The sequence below is a fragment of the Thunnus albacares genome, chromosome 18, assembly GCF_914725855.1.
Source record: "Thunnus albacares chromosome 18, fThuAlb1.1, whole genome shotgun sequence".
In the NCBI taxonomy this organism is placed as follows: Eukaryota; Metazoa; Chordata; class Actinopteri; order Scombriformes; family Scombridae; genus Thunnus; species Thunnus albacares.
In genome coordinates this window covers 24,880,108-24,896,024 of record NC_058123.1, presented here as the reverse complement: position 1 = coordinate 24,896,024, position 15,917 = coordinate 24,880,108, and the positions used below count along the sequence as shown (strand labels likewise).

General features: G+C 39.4%; 1 protein-coding gene across 1 annotated transcript; it reads left to right on the top strand.

Annotated features, from left to right (window-relative positions):
- On the top strand, nucleotides 1-15,669 carry LOC122968996 (MAM domain-containing protein 2-like). Its single transcript, XM_044334559.1, has 15 exons — nucleotides 1-227; nucleotides 365-475; nucleotides 4,824-5,113; nucleotides 6,711-6,795; nucleotides 7,023-7,160; nucleotides 7,832-8,109; nucleotides 8,875-8,968; nucleotides 9,607-9,753; nucleotides 10,846-10,965; nucleotides 11,089-11,228; nucleotides 12,349-12,445; nucleotides 13,261-13,419; nucleotides 13,898-14,151; nucleotides 15,130-15,214; nucleotides 15,327-15,669. The coding sequence occupies exons 1-15, from the start codon at nucleotides 197-199 to the stop codon at nucleotides 15,371-15,373; spliced, it is 2,076 nt and encodes a 691-aa protein (XP_044190494.1). The 5' UTR covers nucleotides 1-196; the 3' UTR covers nucleotides 15,374-15,669.
- The last annotated feature ends 248 nt before the right edge of the window (nucleotides 15,670-15,917 follow it).

Genomic DNA, 15,917 nt, shown 5'->3' with positions numbered 1-15,917 from the left:
ACTTTCCCCATCGGCGAGTCTGCAGTGTGCTGCCAGTCTGTGAGCTGGAGAGACACTCAGACGACACACACAAGAGAAGTCTTCAAAACTGACTTTGGTTGCAACTTCTTGTATTTTTTTTACGACAGTGGATGCAAGCCTACTTTTGCATTTCTTATTTCCTCTGAGGGTCAACCTATTTCCACAGAAAGCGGCAATGCTTCCATTCTACCTCTTGACTTTTGCTGGTGAGTACGTTTTAATGACTGTGCCAGTTCTGGAGCATGGGGACATGTTTCTGTTAATGCTAGTTCCTATGATTCATAGTTACCATTCCCTTGCTCTACTTTTTCTCTTCTCTGTTTTTCTCTTTCTTTGCTCAAAGCCATCATCCAAGCCCACAGCCAGCTGTTGCCAGGCTCTTGCAACTTTGAGTCCAACACCTGCGGATACACGTCAGATGCAGACTTTACAAGCTGGACCCTGCACAGAGATGGTACTGGGAGACTTTAATAGATGCCACACTGCATCTTCTGATTTTTAAAATATTTTTTGTTCAAAGGCGTTTACTAAGTATAGACTTTTCTTAGCAGTGCCAGATTTCAGCTGGGATCTTGCAATTGTTTTGGTGCTGGTTTAGTCCATAACACTGAGGCACACTGGTGAGAAGAAGCCCATCTGGTCTGCATTGATTCCAGCATCTCAGAACATCTGGAGTCAGTGAAATAACACATTTAGGTATTCTCGCTGGGTTGGTACTGTAGCTAATGCAAATGAGTACTAAACACACCCATATCAAAGTAATATCACTCTCTATTTACTTAAAGTGATCAAAGTCAACAGATGTATGGAGATTAAATCACTTGTACATGATGTAATACCGTGATTACCCTGTTGTAGAAATGACTTAACATTACTAACTTCTCTCATCTGCTGTATCTGTGCTCAGATTTAATACATATGTAGAATCTTTTGTGGAGATCAAAGTTGCACAATATATTGAAAAGTGTCTGGCTGCAGATACCACTCAAGACAGATGTCTCTTGTTGCACTATAGGATCCTGTCACGTAAACTGTGACATCAACTGGGGCCGTGAGGCCCAGATCTTTAACTAGATCTCAGTCACACAAAACCAAATTTAACTGTCTTTCTCCAAAAAGATAGACCACTATCTAGGAGACCAGATTCATGATGAATTATATACCAGAATCAGTTCAAGTACTCATACAATCAAAGGTGCAAACACTGGTCCATAACTGACCCAAGTTCTGCTAACTAGACTTGGTTTTCGGCATAAATGGCCCACATCCACACTCTTAAATCCTAGCCAGCCATATATGGACCAGAGCCAGAGTACATTTGGTCCTCTAAATACTAGAACATACCAGAGCACACCAACACCGAGCCACAATCAGTCCAACTTCATTCGTCACTAGATAAATTTAAACATCTCTAATGTAATACTAGAGGACTACTATTATCTTTAACCTTATACCTGATGTTATACATTGAATTTCATTATACCGAGGACCAGTTTATTAGACGTAATAATCAAGTCAAGGTTTTTCTGAGCTTTCAAATGCATTTCAGGATCTCCAGCAGTGAATGGAAAGTTTTGAAAGCACTGAAACTCATTGGCATAGTGTTAACTAAAGGAAGGAGGAGGATAAAGGAGTGGATATAGCCTACTATGAATACACATTCCCTGTCTTCTTCTTTAATGATCTAATGTCACATGATTGGTACTTCAGGTGTAACTGCAACAATAATTTTCATAATAAATTAATTTATTAATTGTTTTCCAAATCAATCAATCTATAGGTTAATAAAATGTCAAACATCAATCACAAGTTACCAGAGCCAACAGTGATGTCTCAAATTCATTATTTTGTCTGAACAATAGCAATTAACGCATCAGCAGTATTCAATTAGCAATAGTATTTAAAAGAGATAATGTTGTAAATGCTCATGCAAACAGAAAATCACTCAATTGAGTATCAAGTAAATTTGATTGTATGAACTAATGGATCACCTCAGTGGTTTCCAATCTTGTCCACCTGCAGCACCTCAGTCATGAGTGTTTTGACCCCTTAACTGACTTAAATTTGTCAGGTCCAATGAAATGAAACAATTCAGTATTTCAAGAAAAGGGAAACAAAGAAAAATTCAAATTTGTGTAGCAGAAATTTAATTTTTCATACTTTCCTGTCCTATTAATTATCCCACAAACCTCTCATATTTAGTCATTGGAGGAGTCCCAACCTTCAAGTTGGGAATAACTAAATTACTATTATAGCGCTGATGGTGTCAGCATTATTAAGACATGAACAGTAACCAGAGCTCCCTTGGAGGTACTACATACACCACATTTCTGTATAAAAACACATCCCCCCCCCCCCCCCCCCCCCCCCCCCGACATTTAAACACAGGAGGACCACTACACTTCTAAACCATTAACATCACAGTTTTCCTTCAAGAACTAACAACACAGCCGTTCTCAACATTAAACCTAATTATAAGCATCACTAATTTATACCAATTTGATTGGAGGAGTGTGTCCTGTTGCTCCAGTAACCACAAAGCCACTGTATCTGCAGCCAACGGGGTCCAACAGGCACTGGAAACTTCTTATTTTTCCACCAGGATCCTTGGTTGTACTTGTCTGAAATTGCTCTGTTGTTGCAGCCTGTCTCGCTGTCGGTCTCTCCTTTAGAATACGTCAACTGCTTTTTCTTTTTCCTGTTTCCATCCTTGTAACTATTGCCGCTGGCTTGTTAGGGTAGGATGTAGTTGGTGCGTTAATGATGTGTTCAGTGCTTACTCATTTATTCTCCTCTCTCAGTCCTCCTCTCCCTCGCTGTGCTCTATGCAGCATTGAAGCTCGAACAGAAATTAAATCATGTCAAATACAGTACCAGTCAAAAGTTTGGACACTCCTTCCCATTCACTTGAATGAGAAACTGTGTGCACAAACCTTTGACTGGTACTGTATATTTGTAAAGGATTTTTTTTAATGTGTTCTGGATTTAAAAACACCGCTGGCACTGATTAAACCAAGAAAAAAGGTCAGTTTGAGTGTGTCATGGCAAACAATTGCAATTTACTGGCAACACAGGAAGAAAAACATCTTGAACTTACTGAATTGAAGGTGAAACGAGCTCAGCCCTAGTGCATGTGTGTGCGTGTGTGTGTTTGTGTGTGTGTGTGTGTGTGTGTGTGTGTGTGTGAGTGAATATATGTGTGTCTGTCAGGATATAGGAGCCCTGGGGCAGCAGGGCATTCCACTGGGACAAATAATAAATGACAGACCAGTAAGGAGAGCTCAAAGGCCCCGAAGCAGAAAAGAAGCTTAGAGTTGCTGTTATGGTGGGAGCTGAGGTGGATTTTATGTTGCTCCAAGTCAGAATCTTGACTTTAGATATGAATCCTGATGTAAAATGTCAGATCCCCTGATTTAGCTAATTTCTTTCTTTCTCCGGGAATTCACTTGACTTATTTGTGCCAAGCTGCACTGTGTTTTTATTTGTATCTGTACCATTGGGGGCAGGGGACATACAGTACAAAAGAGACCTCCCAGAAACTACAATAATAATCCACAGACATTTACCATACAAAGCTTTGTGATATGGCTTTGTGGGGCGATTCACTTGCATACCATAGAAAAGTAATAAGGGCAAACTTTGCTTCACTTCATATGTGTATTGCTTTGCATTCAGTGGGTCTTCACCATAGTCTTGATAAACAAGATAATGTAAATACTATAATTACTTCAGGAAAGTGAACATTACCATTGCAATCACTGCTACAAAGGGGGATCATATTAGGCCTGCATTCCAGTTAGCTGTATATATATTCAGGTGCTGATCAGTCTTAACTTGTGGCTTCTGTTATGTTGATGCAATGGTTTTGCAATTGGTTTTTGTTTTTTTTTTGCACCCACAGCTAGGTACTTCACTTTTCTTTTAAGGAAGTAGCTATTGGTTGGTATGGGTTCCTCTGTGTCAATAGTCTGTTTATTGTTGGTTTGGAATTTTTACGCATGGGCATTGGTATTTATAACTCAAGATAATGTGATCAAATTCAAATTGTTTCAAAATGGAGGAATGTTTTTGCTTGCAGGTGATATGATAATCCTTCCCATGGTTTGGGTTAAAACGGTTAGGTTTAGGCACAAAATCCACTTGGCTAGGGCTAGGGAAAAACATGGTTTGGGGTAAAACAGTAAAATGCAGTAAAAATGTTCCATTTAACAGCACTAAAATGCCTGACGTGATGGTAAAAAATGTCCAGTTAGTGGTCTACAAGCGATCCAGCAATAAATTATGGAAACCCATTCAATACCAATAGAACAAACTACTTGCATGGAAAACCAGTCTGGACCAACAACCTGTGGACTACTGGCACAGAATCCTGTTCTGTGTCAATAGTTGGTAAATTATTGCACCGGTTCCGTAGCCAGTGCCTTCTTTTAAAGCTCATAAATAAGTTGCTGACCACTTGATCTCTTAAAGTTTACAAATGCTGCTCATTGGCAGTGGGAGGTAAAAGCTGTATAAGGCAAGTTTCAAGTTTCTGCAAGTACACTTTCATTCCATCGCAAATTAATCAGTGGCAGCCTGAAAGCTAGATAAAAGTATTCAACATCCAAAATGGTATGTGCAAAATGCAAAATAGTTGGCAATAATACAAAGTATTTGTTAGGAAGTGAGCTAAAACATGCATAAATTCCTTTAAGTCCTTGTCCATGTGGTATTCACAATATCTTCTCCCCTGTAGAACAAAATGTCATCCCTAAAATTACAGTTTTACATTTTTCTAAATCCCACACACCTCTCTGTTTCAGGCCGTTATGTTGCAGTGGATGCAGTCATGAGCAATGATCAGGATGATGAGATAGGTGCAGACACCGAAATGCAGAGAGAAACCACTGGAGTCCTACTGAGTCCAGCTCTGGAGCAGGGCGAGTGGAGCTGCCTGAGGCTCGTCTACCAGATCACCGGGTCAGGCAGCCTGGAGGTTTTGCAGCGTACAGAGGGAAAGAGCTTTGATAGGCCACTGTGGAGCAGCCAAGAGCCCTCCGACAGCTGGGTCATCTCAAGCATGGACCTGCAGAACAATACTGAGCCTTACAGGGTAAAACAAAGTAATAGTGTCCTATATTTATTTACCAAGGAGACCAGCTTGAAATTAAAAAAACAAGGCCAAAGTCTAAACCTCCACAAGTGGTCCCTGGAGATTGTACAGAAAACGTTTCATGCTTTTGTTGACAGGACAGAAGTAGGTCAACATTACACATGCAGGCCCATATTGAGGCTAATACGAAGTGTGCGGAGAAACATATACACCCAAGCACATTATCTAAACATTGTGTGGAAATATTACAGCACATGTTTACATTATATGCAGAGGTAGAGCTGACTCTGACAAGGTTGTGACCTACATGATGGTTAGCCAGGCCTGCTCTGTATGTGTGGGCCTCCCAGTGCATAAACAGCTTTCACTCCAGACTTGAATGGAAAAAAAATGAATGTGTCAGAGGTTTAAACTTCACATTGACTTCTAAAATGTCCTGCTATTTACTCTCAAAGCCACCATCACTAAAATGAACATGGTTATGCTCTTGTTTTGGTTATTTTTTTAAGGAGTAGTACAACATTTTGAGAAATATGTTTATTTGCTTTCTTTCTAAGAGTTTATGAGAAGATAACACTACCAATCTCACCTCTTAAGTGTGGAGGTAGTTAGCTTAGCTTAGCATAGAGACTGGCGACAGAGGGAAACAGCTAGCATAGTTCTCTCTAAAGGGCTATAGCTAACAAAAAATAGTTACACCATTTAACTCCCTCTAAAACATTTTTACATTTCTGTTGGTGTATGGATTAAACAAACCAGATTCAATTTGTTAATCGGTGAGCTTTAAAGATGTTGGTAGATTTTCCCTTTAAAGACAGCCGGGCTAGCTGTTTCTGTTTCCAACCTTTAAGGTGATCTAAGCTAAATCTGCTACTACAGAAAGCATCAAAGTATCTGTTTTTTATACATGGAATCCTGATTAATTAAACAAAAAAATTAAATGTGAATGATGGCATTTTTAGTGATAAACCCACAACTCTGTGGTGATTTTTTTTGTACTCTTACATCATAGTATTGGTTTCACCATACATTTACTGTATGGTTTCAGTTTTTCAGCCCCCTAGAGGCAAAAAAATCAATTAACCTAGCTGATGAAATGACGTCTTTACTTCCTAACATGATGTAATTTTAGTTTAAACATGTTGCTGGACATAACACAGCAAGGGACAATGTTTAACGTAAAGTAAAATCAATGAAATATCACTAAAGGAAAAGCTGTTTGATTTGATAAGAGTATTGTTCAGCCCTCATCCACAATTTTTTTAACGCACATAATGATGAAAACATGACATTTATTCATCAAAATAAGTACAAATTACTTCTGAGATCATGCTTGAACCTATATCCACACACACACAAATATGTAAAAGCTCTGACTTAATGTTTTAAAAAGTGTGTTTCTTCTCCTCTGTCTTCCTGCGTGTCTCTTTACAGCAAACCTGCTGCTCACCAGAGCTTTGAAAGTAAAGTAGATTTGTGTGTGTTTCATGCGTGCACTCTTTCTGACCCTCCATGCGTTCCTTCACCTTCTGTGATGTAATTCCTGTGTCATTCCATATCACTTTGAAGATATTACTGAACATATGTTTTTGATTAGGTTGTCATTGAAGGTAAACCTGGACAGACTGCTGGGAGCAGCGTGGCCATATTTGAGATCCACATCAGCCCCGGATACTGCCTGGGTCGGTGACATCACACATTCATCACTCACACATCTTTCTAAAAACAAAAAGAGAAATATGATTAACATATGCATGTCTGGATGCAGACTAGCTGGGATCTGTTTGTTAATCTCACGCACAGACACACATGTATTTGGCACATTATTAAGTTACATCAGCATGAAAGCCTTGTACACCCAAACCCATGATGGCAAGTCTGTTGCTGATATCTCGTTTTCTGTATCTAGAGTGTGATTTTGAGGAGTCTCACCTGTGTGGATACAGTAACCAGTGGAATGCAAATGTAAACTGGTATGTGGGAGGAGGCGGGGTCCAGCTCCTTCACAACAACATGCCAATTGACCACACATACAACAACAGGACGGGTGAGTGAGATTTCCTGAAGTATTAGTTACAACGGGGTTTTAGACATGCTGGCGGCATGGCTCTAGGGATAGCTTGTCGTTCAATCCACCACTTTGGTCCAGACTGAAATATATAAAGAAGTATTAGATGGATTCCCATGAAATTTTGTGCATACATTCATGATCCCCACAGGATGACTCCTACTGGATCTTCTCACTTTTCCTCTGGTGCCACCGAAGTTTTCCATTATCCAGTGAAATATCTCTACATCTCTACATGGATTGCCACAATGTTTTGCAAAAACGTTCATTGTTTCCCTGATGATGGTTTTGAGTGAAATGTGAAATATTCATGTTCCTCTCAGTATGAATTGTAATTAATGACCAAATACGAAACTAATCCCCATCAATTCGACCTGTATTTTGTGTTTAGTGCTAATTAGCAGTAGATCTTGAACATGGTAAACATTACACCTGCTGCAGCAAATTTTGACCTGATGATAGCGTCAGGTAGAAAGTCAGGGGATCACCAAAACCATCAAGCTTCATCCTTTAGGGATCATGAATTTCCACATAAAGTCTCATCAATTATAAATCCATCTGAAATCGAACATTTTAACAATTGTTCCCATGCTTTGCAATTTTTCATATTTATATTCCAAAATCTGATATACATTTGAACTCCCTCTCAGGTCACTTCATGTATGTGGACTCAATCTACGCCAAGACTTTCAAAGAAGTGGCCAAACTGGTGTCTCCCCTGACGACGGTGCCGATGTCCGGCTGCCTGAGTTTTCAGTACCAACGCAGCGAGGAGAGAGGCAACCTGTTCTCTGTTTTCACCCGGGACCGACTGGGTCAGTACCAGGAGCTGTGGAGGGCTGGACCAGAGATCCAGAGCGACTGGAGCGGGACGCTTGGAGAGTGGATACCTGTGCAGGTGGACCTGAAGGCACCGTACTCTGTACAGGTCAGTATGAAAATATAATGTCAGCTTAGGGGTATGTGATGGCATCAACACTAAAATCAAATAGGTGATATTAGCACATACTGCAGTGGAAATCACTGTTTTTTTTCCTTTTAAGGATTGTTGGCAGTATCACAGGTCTACTAGATAGCCTATGAGAAGGTTCTAGTGGTCTAGATTAAGTTTTGCTTATTTCTTCCATTTTTAAAAGTTAATAAAAACTTTTAGAGCTGAGAGGAGTCGCAATATGCATGAGTTACATAGGTGTGTTTATCCATTATATACAGTATAATTAATGAAAATCTATGTAGTCATCAAAAAAGAGAGCCTCAGATTTGAGCCTTTTACATGTTATGGCTTTTTGCATGCATCAGCAGAATTACCATTATAGTGTTCTTTCTTCAGAGTTTATCACATAGGTACAGAACATCGACGCTAATAGAGAAAGAGGTTCTGAATACCTCTTCTAAAGTGAGGTGTGTATTCTTCCATTGAGAGTTAGAATTTAGCTTCTTGTGCTTCCATTTCCCTTCTTGTGCTCCTCATTCTGTCTGAAAAATGTCAAAGTAGTTCATTGTTCTTGGCTTTAACCTACCTAGGTATGCCAATGCCAAATGAATAAAATGAGTATAGTGGAAATACTTAAAGTTCAAGTGCCTCAATATTGCACAGATGTTTTACATAAATTTCACTTTTGTGTGAGGGTGTGCGTCTGTGTGTGCATGATGGCATGCAGTTTTGTTTATGAGTGTCTGTCTGCCCCTCCAGGTGGTTTTTGAAGTGGCCTTTAACAGCCCAAGAGGCGGACGTGTTGCAGTCGATGACATTTCCTTTTCTTCAGAGTTCTGCAGCACAGATACTGGTAAGCTGCAACCAGCGTCGCTCATTATTTATTCTACACAGGTCCGTTTTAATGTCACCATTAAAACTGTGATATATTTGTGATATAATACTGTGTGGGTGGAAATCTTAAACCTCCAAAATATGAGCATTTTGGGATTTTAAAAGTACTATAAGCCTAAATTTCCATTAGCAGTCTATAGAAGCTGCAATAACAATGAAACCTTGGACAGATGAAACCTTGGAGGTTTACATTTAGTGGGGATAAAAATGTCAAGTTTGTCCTGGGGGTGGCACTGGAGAATGGACCATGGGGTCAACTAAAAGGTTTCATCCCTATGCATGAATGTGCTTCTTAAATTTCATACAATGTGGCATTTAGATTTTCATATTTCCTCTGTAGAGTTGGAGATGAAATTTTTGCCCTTATGGTGGCACTAGAAGAAAAGTCAGGGGGTCACTAAATTCAGGATAAATCTTCTGAGGACAATGAATATCCGTAACAAATGTCATGTGATTCTTGCTCATAGTTGGAGATTTGAGATATCTTTCTGTAGACTAAAGTATAAACCTTCCACAATATAATTATCATGTCATTAAAATATGAAATTCACTCTAACAAAAGCCACAAATCCTGTTGTCCATACATGTGTCCCACAGAGCCGACCTTTGACCCCTCCATCGCTAGCTGCGACTTTGAGTCAGGTTTCTGCCAATACACCCAGGACCAAGTGATGGGGTCGTTGTGGAGAAGAGTGTCTGTAAAGCCCAACATATTTAGGAACGGAGACCACACAACAGGAGCAGGTAGAAAAAGCAACTGATGATAGATTTCAGAACATTTATAACATTTAAACCCACATTTATATAAATATCTGATGAAAACATAGACTCAAATGACTGAGGGGGCACTTGTATTGCCAAAATCATGGAGATTTATTTCACAATTCTGCAGCTTTACAGTTTTTTTTAGCCCCTTTTAGCTCATTGTTTTGGTTTTACAGCACATTTACTGTTTGGTTCAGTCTCAGTGATCTCATCAACCTGGTTTTCAGTAGCAGCTGTTTTCAGCAAACAAGCTCTGATAAACCTGCTGTACACTACCTGCACAGCACCAAACAGTTGACAGACAAAGTTAGCCATTTTCTGGTGAAAAAAATGAAACATCTAGCAGCTAAAGAGGCTGATATTTTTCTCAGGAGTTGGTGGAGAACAAAACAAAGCTAAAAGAAGAGTGAATATGGGATTGACAGTCCTCAGGTGGACATACACATGACTCAAATGGGATAATAATGTTGCTGTGTATGCTGTGTAAATTGGCAGTTTATGCTAACCTGTTAGCCACAACAACTGTATACATGTATATATACACTGTATATATATTGACTGTGAGACTCACTTTTCACATGCTTTCACACCACTCATCCATTTTCTCACACAGTGAAAAACAAATTCATAACTGTTGCGATGTGAAAAGAGGACACTGTCAGTCATTCTGGAGGCTTTGTGTAAAGATTGTACTGGGGATAAAAGCTGCAATATATTTTTGTTTTACACAATATACAAATTAACTGTAACTTTCCTAAATTATTAATGATCAGTTTTTTCAGATGGTATTAATTACATAACTAATAATATTTTGAGAAGAAATAAGTTAACATTTTGCTATCATGGGTGTTTCTTACAGTAGTTTATTCTTGGGGTCCCCAGGGACCCCAGTCAGTAGCCCTGGATGTTAAATATGTTGGTAGGATGTAACTTTTGGATGCCGAAAAACTGTTGAAACGATGGAAATCCAGATAAATACCAGGTGTTAGTGGTGCTGGGAACATTCATGGCCAGCAGATTCTCAGGAAGAGAGTATTTTGCAAGAAAATAAAGGCTATCTTCTCCTTCCAGGATCTTTCCTGTTGGCTCACTCCCAGCTGGGCCCAAGCTCCGGCTACGTTAGCCGTGTGATTGGTCCAACTCTGCCTGGCAACATGAAGTTCTGCCTGAGATTTTACTTCTCACTGAGGGGTGAGTGGCACTCAAAAACTCTCCAGATTGATGGATACAGTATGAGTTGGTTATTGACTCTATGTGTGAATCCTGTGATTTATTTAACTGACTCACCGCCCAAAATAACTCTGGCAACTGCAGGTTTCAACCAGACAGACCAGGCTCTCGCTGTTTATCTGCAGCAGAGCAGCGGCCAGGAGAAGATCTGGACTCTGGGGGAGAAGTCCAGAGGAATCTGGGTTGCAACGGACATGACCTTCCAGACATCACAGCCTGCCAAGGTCAGAGAAGAGGAAGTGGGAATATCTCTTTAGGAAGAATGGATGCTCACAACATGTGTGAATAGATAATAAGGGGATAAATAAAAAGGGAGGAAAGAAGGAAGAAAGGATGGGGGAAAAATGAGTAAAGGAAGGAAAGAAGGATCATTCCTTGAGTGAAGGAAGGAAGGAGAGATCAAATCACATAATACAGGGAAGGAGGGAGTGAGGAAAGGAAAGAAAGGAAGAGGAGAAGGAGCAAGGATGGAAGGAAGGATCCAAGGAACAAATAAACTAATTACAAAGGGAAGCACAGACAAAAAAATTAGAGAAGCAAAGATGGAGAGAAGACATTAAGCAAGTAAGGAATTAATTAAAAAGGAAGTGAGGAACAAACAAATTAGCAACAGACAAATGAACAAAAGAATGAAGGAAGAACAGATGGAAGAAAGATGGTAAAGATTGGATGAAGAAACAAAAGGAGACAAAAAACTAATGAAGAAAGGGCAGAAGTAAATTTAATAAAGGAAGTTAAAGGAAACGTATAATATCTGAGAAACTATGTAAGGAAGAAAACAAGCAAATCATGAAATTAAATAAATAAAGGGATAGATGAAGAAAATAAGACGGGAACAAAAAAGGAAAGGAATGCACAACAGAAAGAATTATGGACATAATAAGAAAATTATAATTATTTGTAGTCTAGCAACTGCTTTGATGTTTGAGCCTTTACAGTTCTGATCCGTGATTTATTTTGTTTATTACTAAGCAGCTGCTGTTAGAGGACACAGTTTCGTCATCATGTGTTCTGCATGTTGACAACCAACCAGATGTGGAAATGCTCAAAGGCATTCCCCACAATAGCCTTTTCTTCCTCACTTTTACATGCTTTAAAACACTGAGCATTTGATTGATGATTTTTCTTATCTTCCTCATGAGAGATTTAAGTTTGGGACTTGAGTCTCATATAAACATTTGAGAACAGAGTGAACTGCACAACGGTCACAACAATGTGTCTGTGGTTTTGGTTCTCTTCGGGACTCATCTGTCAATGATTAATGGTTGTAAAAATGTACAAATTCCTCTGGGAAAGTGATGCAGATGAGGACGCTTCTGCTCACTGTTTACCTCTGCTGTTTAGGTTGTTTTCGTCAGCACCTGCAGGAGCTTCTGGGACTGCGGCTCCGTGGCTCTGGATGACATCATTGTGAGCCTCGGAGACTGTGAGTTGGCAGCAGGTAACAACTGCTAAATTATCTGCAATTTTCAAAAATTACATACAGAATGTACATGTACTGAACCAGGGCAGAAGCTGGTTTTTTGGCAGAATTTGGCATCAATAACACGGAAACAGTATGGATTTTTGTTTTTAAAAACTCCATCTAAACCATCTCTTGTAAATATAGCATGTAACAAATTTGTTAAAGATTGGATTTAATTTGGAGATTTGATTTGGAGAGGCAAAAAACACAAAGGCAATTTTTTGATCGCCATGTTGTGCAGAATAGATGGATGCTGCAGTGCAATCCTTTTGTCGGTGAATTGAACTCATCTTAAATAAACCCAGTCAGATGTTTCCAATCATTCCAGGGATTCAAACAATTAATGTTCCAGTTATCAGTTATCATTTTAGTTCTGGTTACAGCTTTTATGTTACAGTGATCATAAGGTGAAAATCGGCCTACAAGCAGAGTGACTAAAACATCAGAGTTTCAGGTGATTCTTGCCGTAAGTGAGAAAATGCACATTTAATTTTTGGCTTTAAAGGTCAGGTTATGGTTAAATATAGACTCAGTCTAGAGAGATGCAGCCAAAAAGCAAATCAACTTTCTAGAGCAACCTGGTAGCCCAATGTTTACTGCGTATGCCACAGATCAGCAGGTCTGGCAAGCAGCTTTTGTTGCACATCACACCCATCTGTCTCTCCCCTTGTTTCCTGTTGGCCTCTTTGCCAGTAACTGTCTAACCGAGGCCAAAAAGTCCTTAAAAAAACACATCAACTTCCTGTCTTTTGATAGTTATGTTTCAGCTTTGAACAACTTTCCTGTTGCAGGACTGTTGACGTCATCTCTCCCGGGACACTGTGACTTTGAAGGAGGCATGTGTGGTTACATTCAGGACAAGCAGAACGATGCTGCCGACTGGGAGTGGAGGAGGGGACCCACTCCGACCTCGTACACCGGGCCCAGAGGGGACCACACCACGGGACTTGGTGAGGGTCCACTCCACTTTATCTCTCCTTCTGCTGCCAGAACATGAAACCATAGTGCTCAACACTCACAATAATACACAGCCATGCTCAAAAAGTCATCATACAAATGTTGTTTCTTTTTAATTTAAAATGTATAAAAATCAAGCACAGTACAGATATTCAATCCTGGCATAGAAGCTTAATAGCTTGATAGAAGCTTTATTATTATTTTATTTTATACAATGTGGAAAGCTTTGAAGATACTTCACAGTAACATTTAAAGAAGAAATTAGGGTTAAAGAACTACCCTGTTTAAAATGTATATTAAGTAATAAGATATTTGGAAACCTTGAGACTAATTAATCTAAGTTTGACATTTTGGTAAATACGCTTATTTGTTTTCTTGATGAGAGTTAGCTGAGAAGATGGATGTCACTCTCTCTGTCTGAATGTTGAATTTCCACAGCTATAAACAGACCTGTTGGCTTTTGATTGACAGGATACTACCTGCACATGGAGGCGTCGCCCATGCTGCCCGGTCAGAGCGTTCGCCTGCTGTCCCGCCCTCTGAGGGGCTCCAGGGGGCCTCAGTGTCTGCGCTTCTACTACCACATGTACGGCTCGGGCACGGGCCAGCTCAGCGTTCACCTCAACAACAACGGAGAGGATGTGTTGCTGTGGCAACGGAGCGGCGAGCAGAGCATTGCCTGGCTGAGGGCCACAGTAGAGTACCAGAGTGACAGGCAGCACCAGGCAAGAGAGAAGCAAAATCTGTTCAAACTGCTTTTTTATTAGAGGCTATTTTAAGTCTGTTTGATAGAAGGATAGTGATGGTGACTGGACTTTTGCCCTTTTGGAAATAGCAACTTTTGTTTTATACATTTATGAATTTATTTATGGATAATTTATTTACTATTTACTACTTATTCTTTATTTGTGGGCTAAGTCAGAAAATTAAGAAAAATATCTACCACAAGTTTCCAGAGACCAGGGTGACATCTTCAGATTGTTTGTTTTGCCTGCCCAAAACACACCATTCAATTTATGATGTTATAAAACAAAGAAAAGCAGTGAATTCTTTTGAAAAGTTAGAACCAGAGTGTTTTAAACATTATTGCCTGATAAATCATTCAATTGATTATGAAAGCTGTTGTAAAATCATTTTATGACTTATTGAATAATCAACTAATTGTTTCTGTGCTAATATTTCTCAACCTTTTTGGCTTTTGACCACTTATTTTCAAAGCTGAGTCAACAACTGTGCAGCTGAAAAGATAATGTTAGCTCTGATCAACAGGAGAAACCCAGTGATTTCTGGGACCTTATGAATTCCCTTCTACCACCACTATTTGGTCAACTTTTCAGTCTTCTCATAAACATGTTTCCTAACCTCACAGTGGTAAATATCCCTTGACCCTTGACCTTTCTCTATCATCATTCTTATACAGATTATTCTGACATCTATTCATTACAGCACATGAGCTAACTGGGGAGGTTTTTAGGCCATTGTGGAGTCCTGCACTCACCACTTGGAGGTTGTAGAGGCTTAAAATTATTTATTGGTGGTTGACACAACTGCAAGTATAAAGAGGAAGTAGGTTAATAAGGTGCAGAAATTAATCATTAAGTTGGGAGGAAATATGTAAGATTTTGTTCCCACAAATGTCCTTTTCTATCAGCCTCCAATGAAAAAGATCTAAATTATTATTATTGTTTGTCTTGCTGTTCCAGATTGTGTTTGAGGCGACCAGGGGTTCATCAGTAAGGAGTGACATCGCCATTGATGACATTATTTTGGAGAGTGGACCTTGCCCAGGTAAACAACCTGTTAAAGATATTTGTTGAACACGCTGCTAAAGATGAAATGTCCTCCAAAGAAATAAAATGCAAAGGAAATAATTTGGATGATTTCTTTATTTCCGCTGCAGAAGCAGAGATCAGGGCCACGGTGGGAACCTCCAATGAGATTGAGTAGAAGAGAAGAAGAAACAGCTGTATAGGATGCATGAAACCTGTTTATTTGCACATTTCAGACGACTCAAAGTCTTTGCCGACTCCTGACTCCTACATTCTGAACATGTAGGAATGTGGGTTAAAGGAAACTTTTTCATGTAGGTCTGTTTTCATGGAGCAACACATATCAGTGGCGTCATAGTCAGCATTTCTCTCTACACTGTAGCAACAGAGAGTGTGTTACACTGTGTTTTTTCTTTACATTTATATGCATTAGATTAATGCTCATTGCTCAAATAAAGCGAGAAGATTATTCAACTTGATTCCTGTATTTTTTTTTCATTGTTAAATACTAAATTGGATACTGGAAATACTTGATTTTGCTGTCACTTAGTGGGAATACAAATTTGCCACAACACTCATGTCATCACAAAGGTCATCATACTGTATATTCAGCAAGGTCCACTTACACTATGTGGCCAAAAATAAATGGACAACCGAACACAGCATGAAGAAGTACACAAAAGTACACAAAAGTACAGTATGTGGACAAGGAGTTCACATAT

What these genes read in the sequence shown, in the direction of transcription:
- LOC122968996 (XM_044334559.1), top strand. Translation starts at nt 197, where the DNA reads ATGCTTCCATTCTACCTCTTGACTTTTGCTG. An exon ending in CACATACAACAACAGGACGG is followed by an intron (nt 7,161 to 7,831) that starts GTGAGTGAGATT and finishes ACTCCCTCTCAG; the next exon opens with GTCACTTCATGTATGTGGAC. An exon ending in AGGCACCGTACTCTGTACAG is followed by an intron (nt 8,110 to 8,874) that starts GTCAGTATGAAA and finishes CTGCCCCTCCAG; the next exon opens with GTGGTTTTTGAAGTGGCCTT.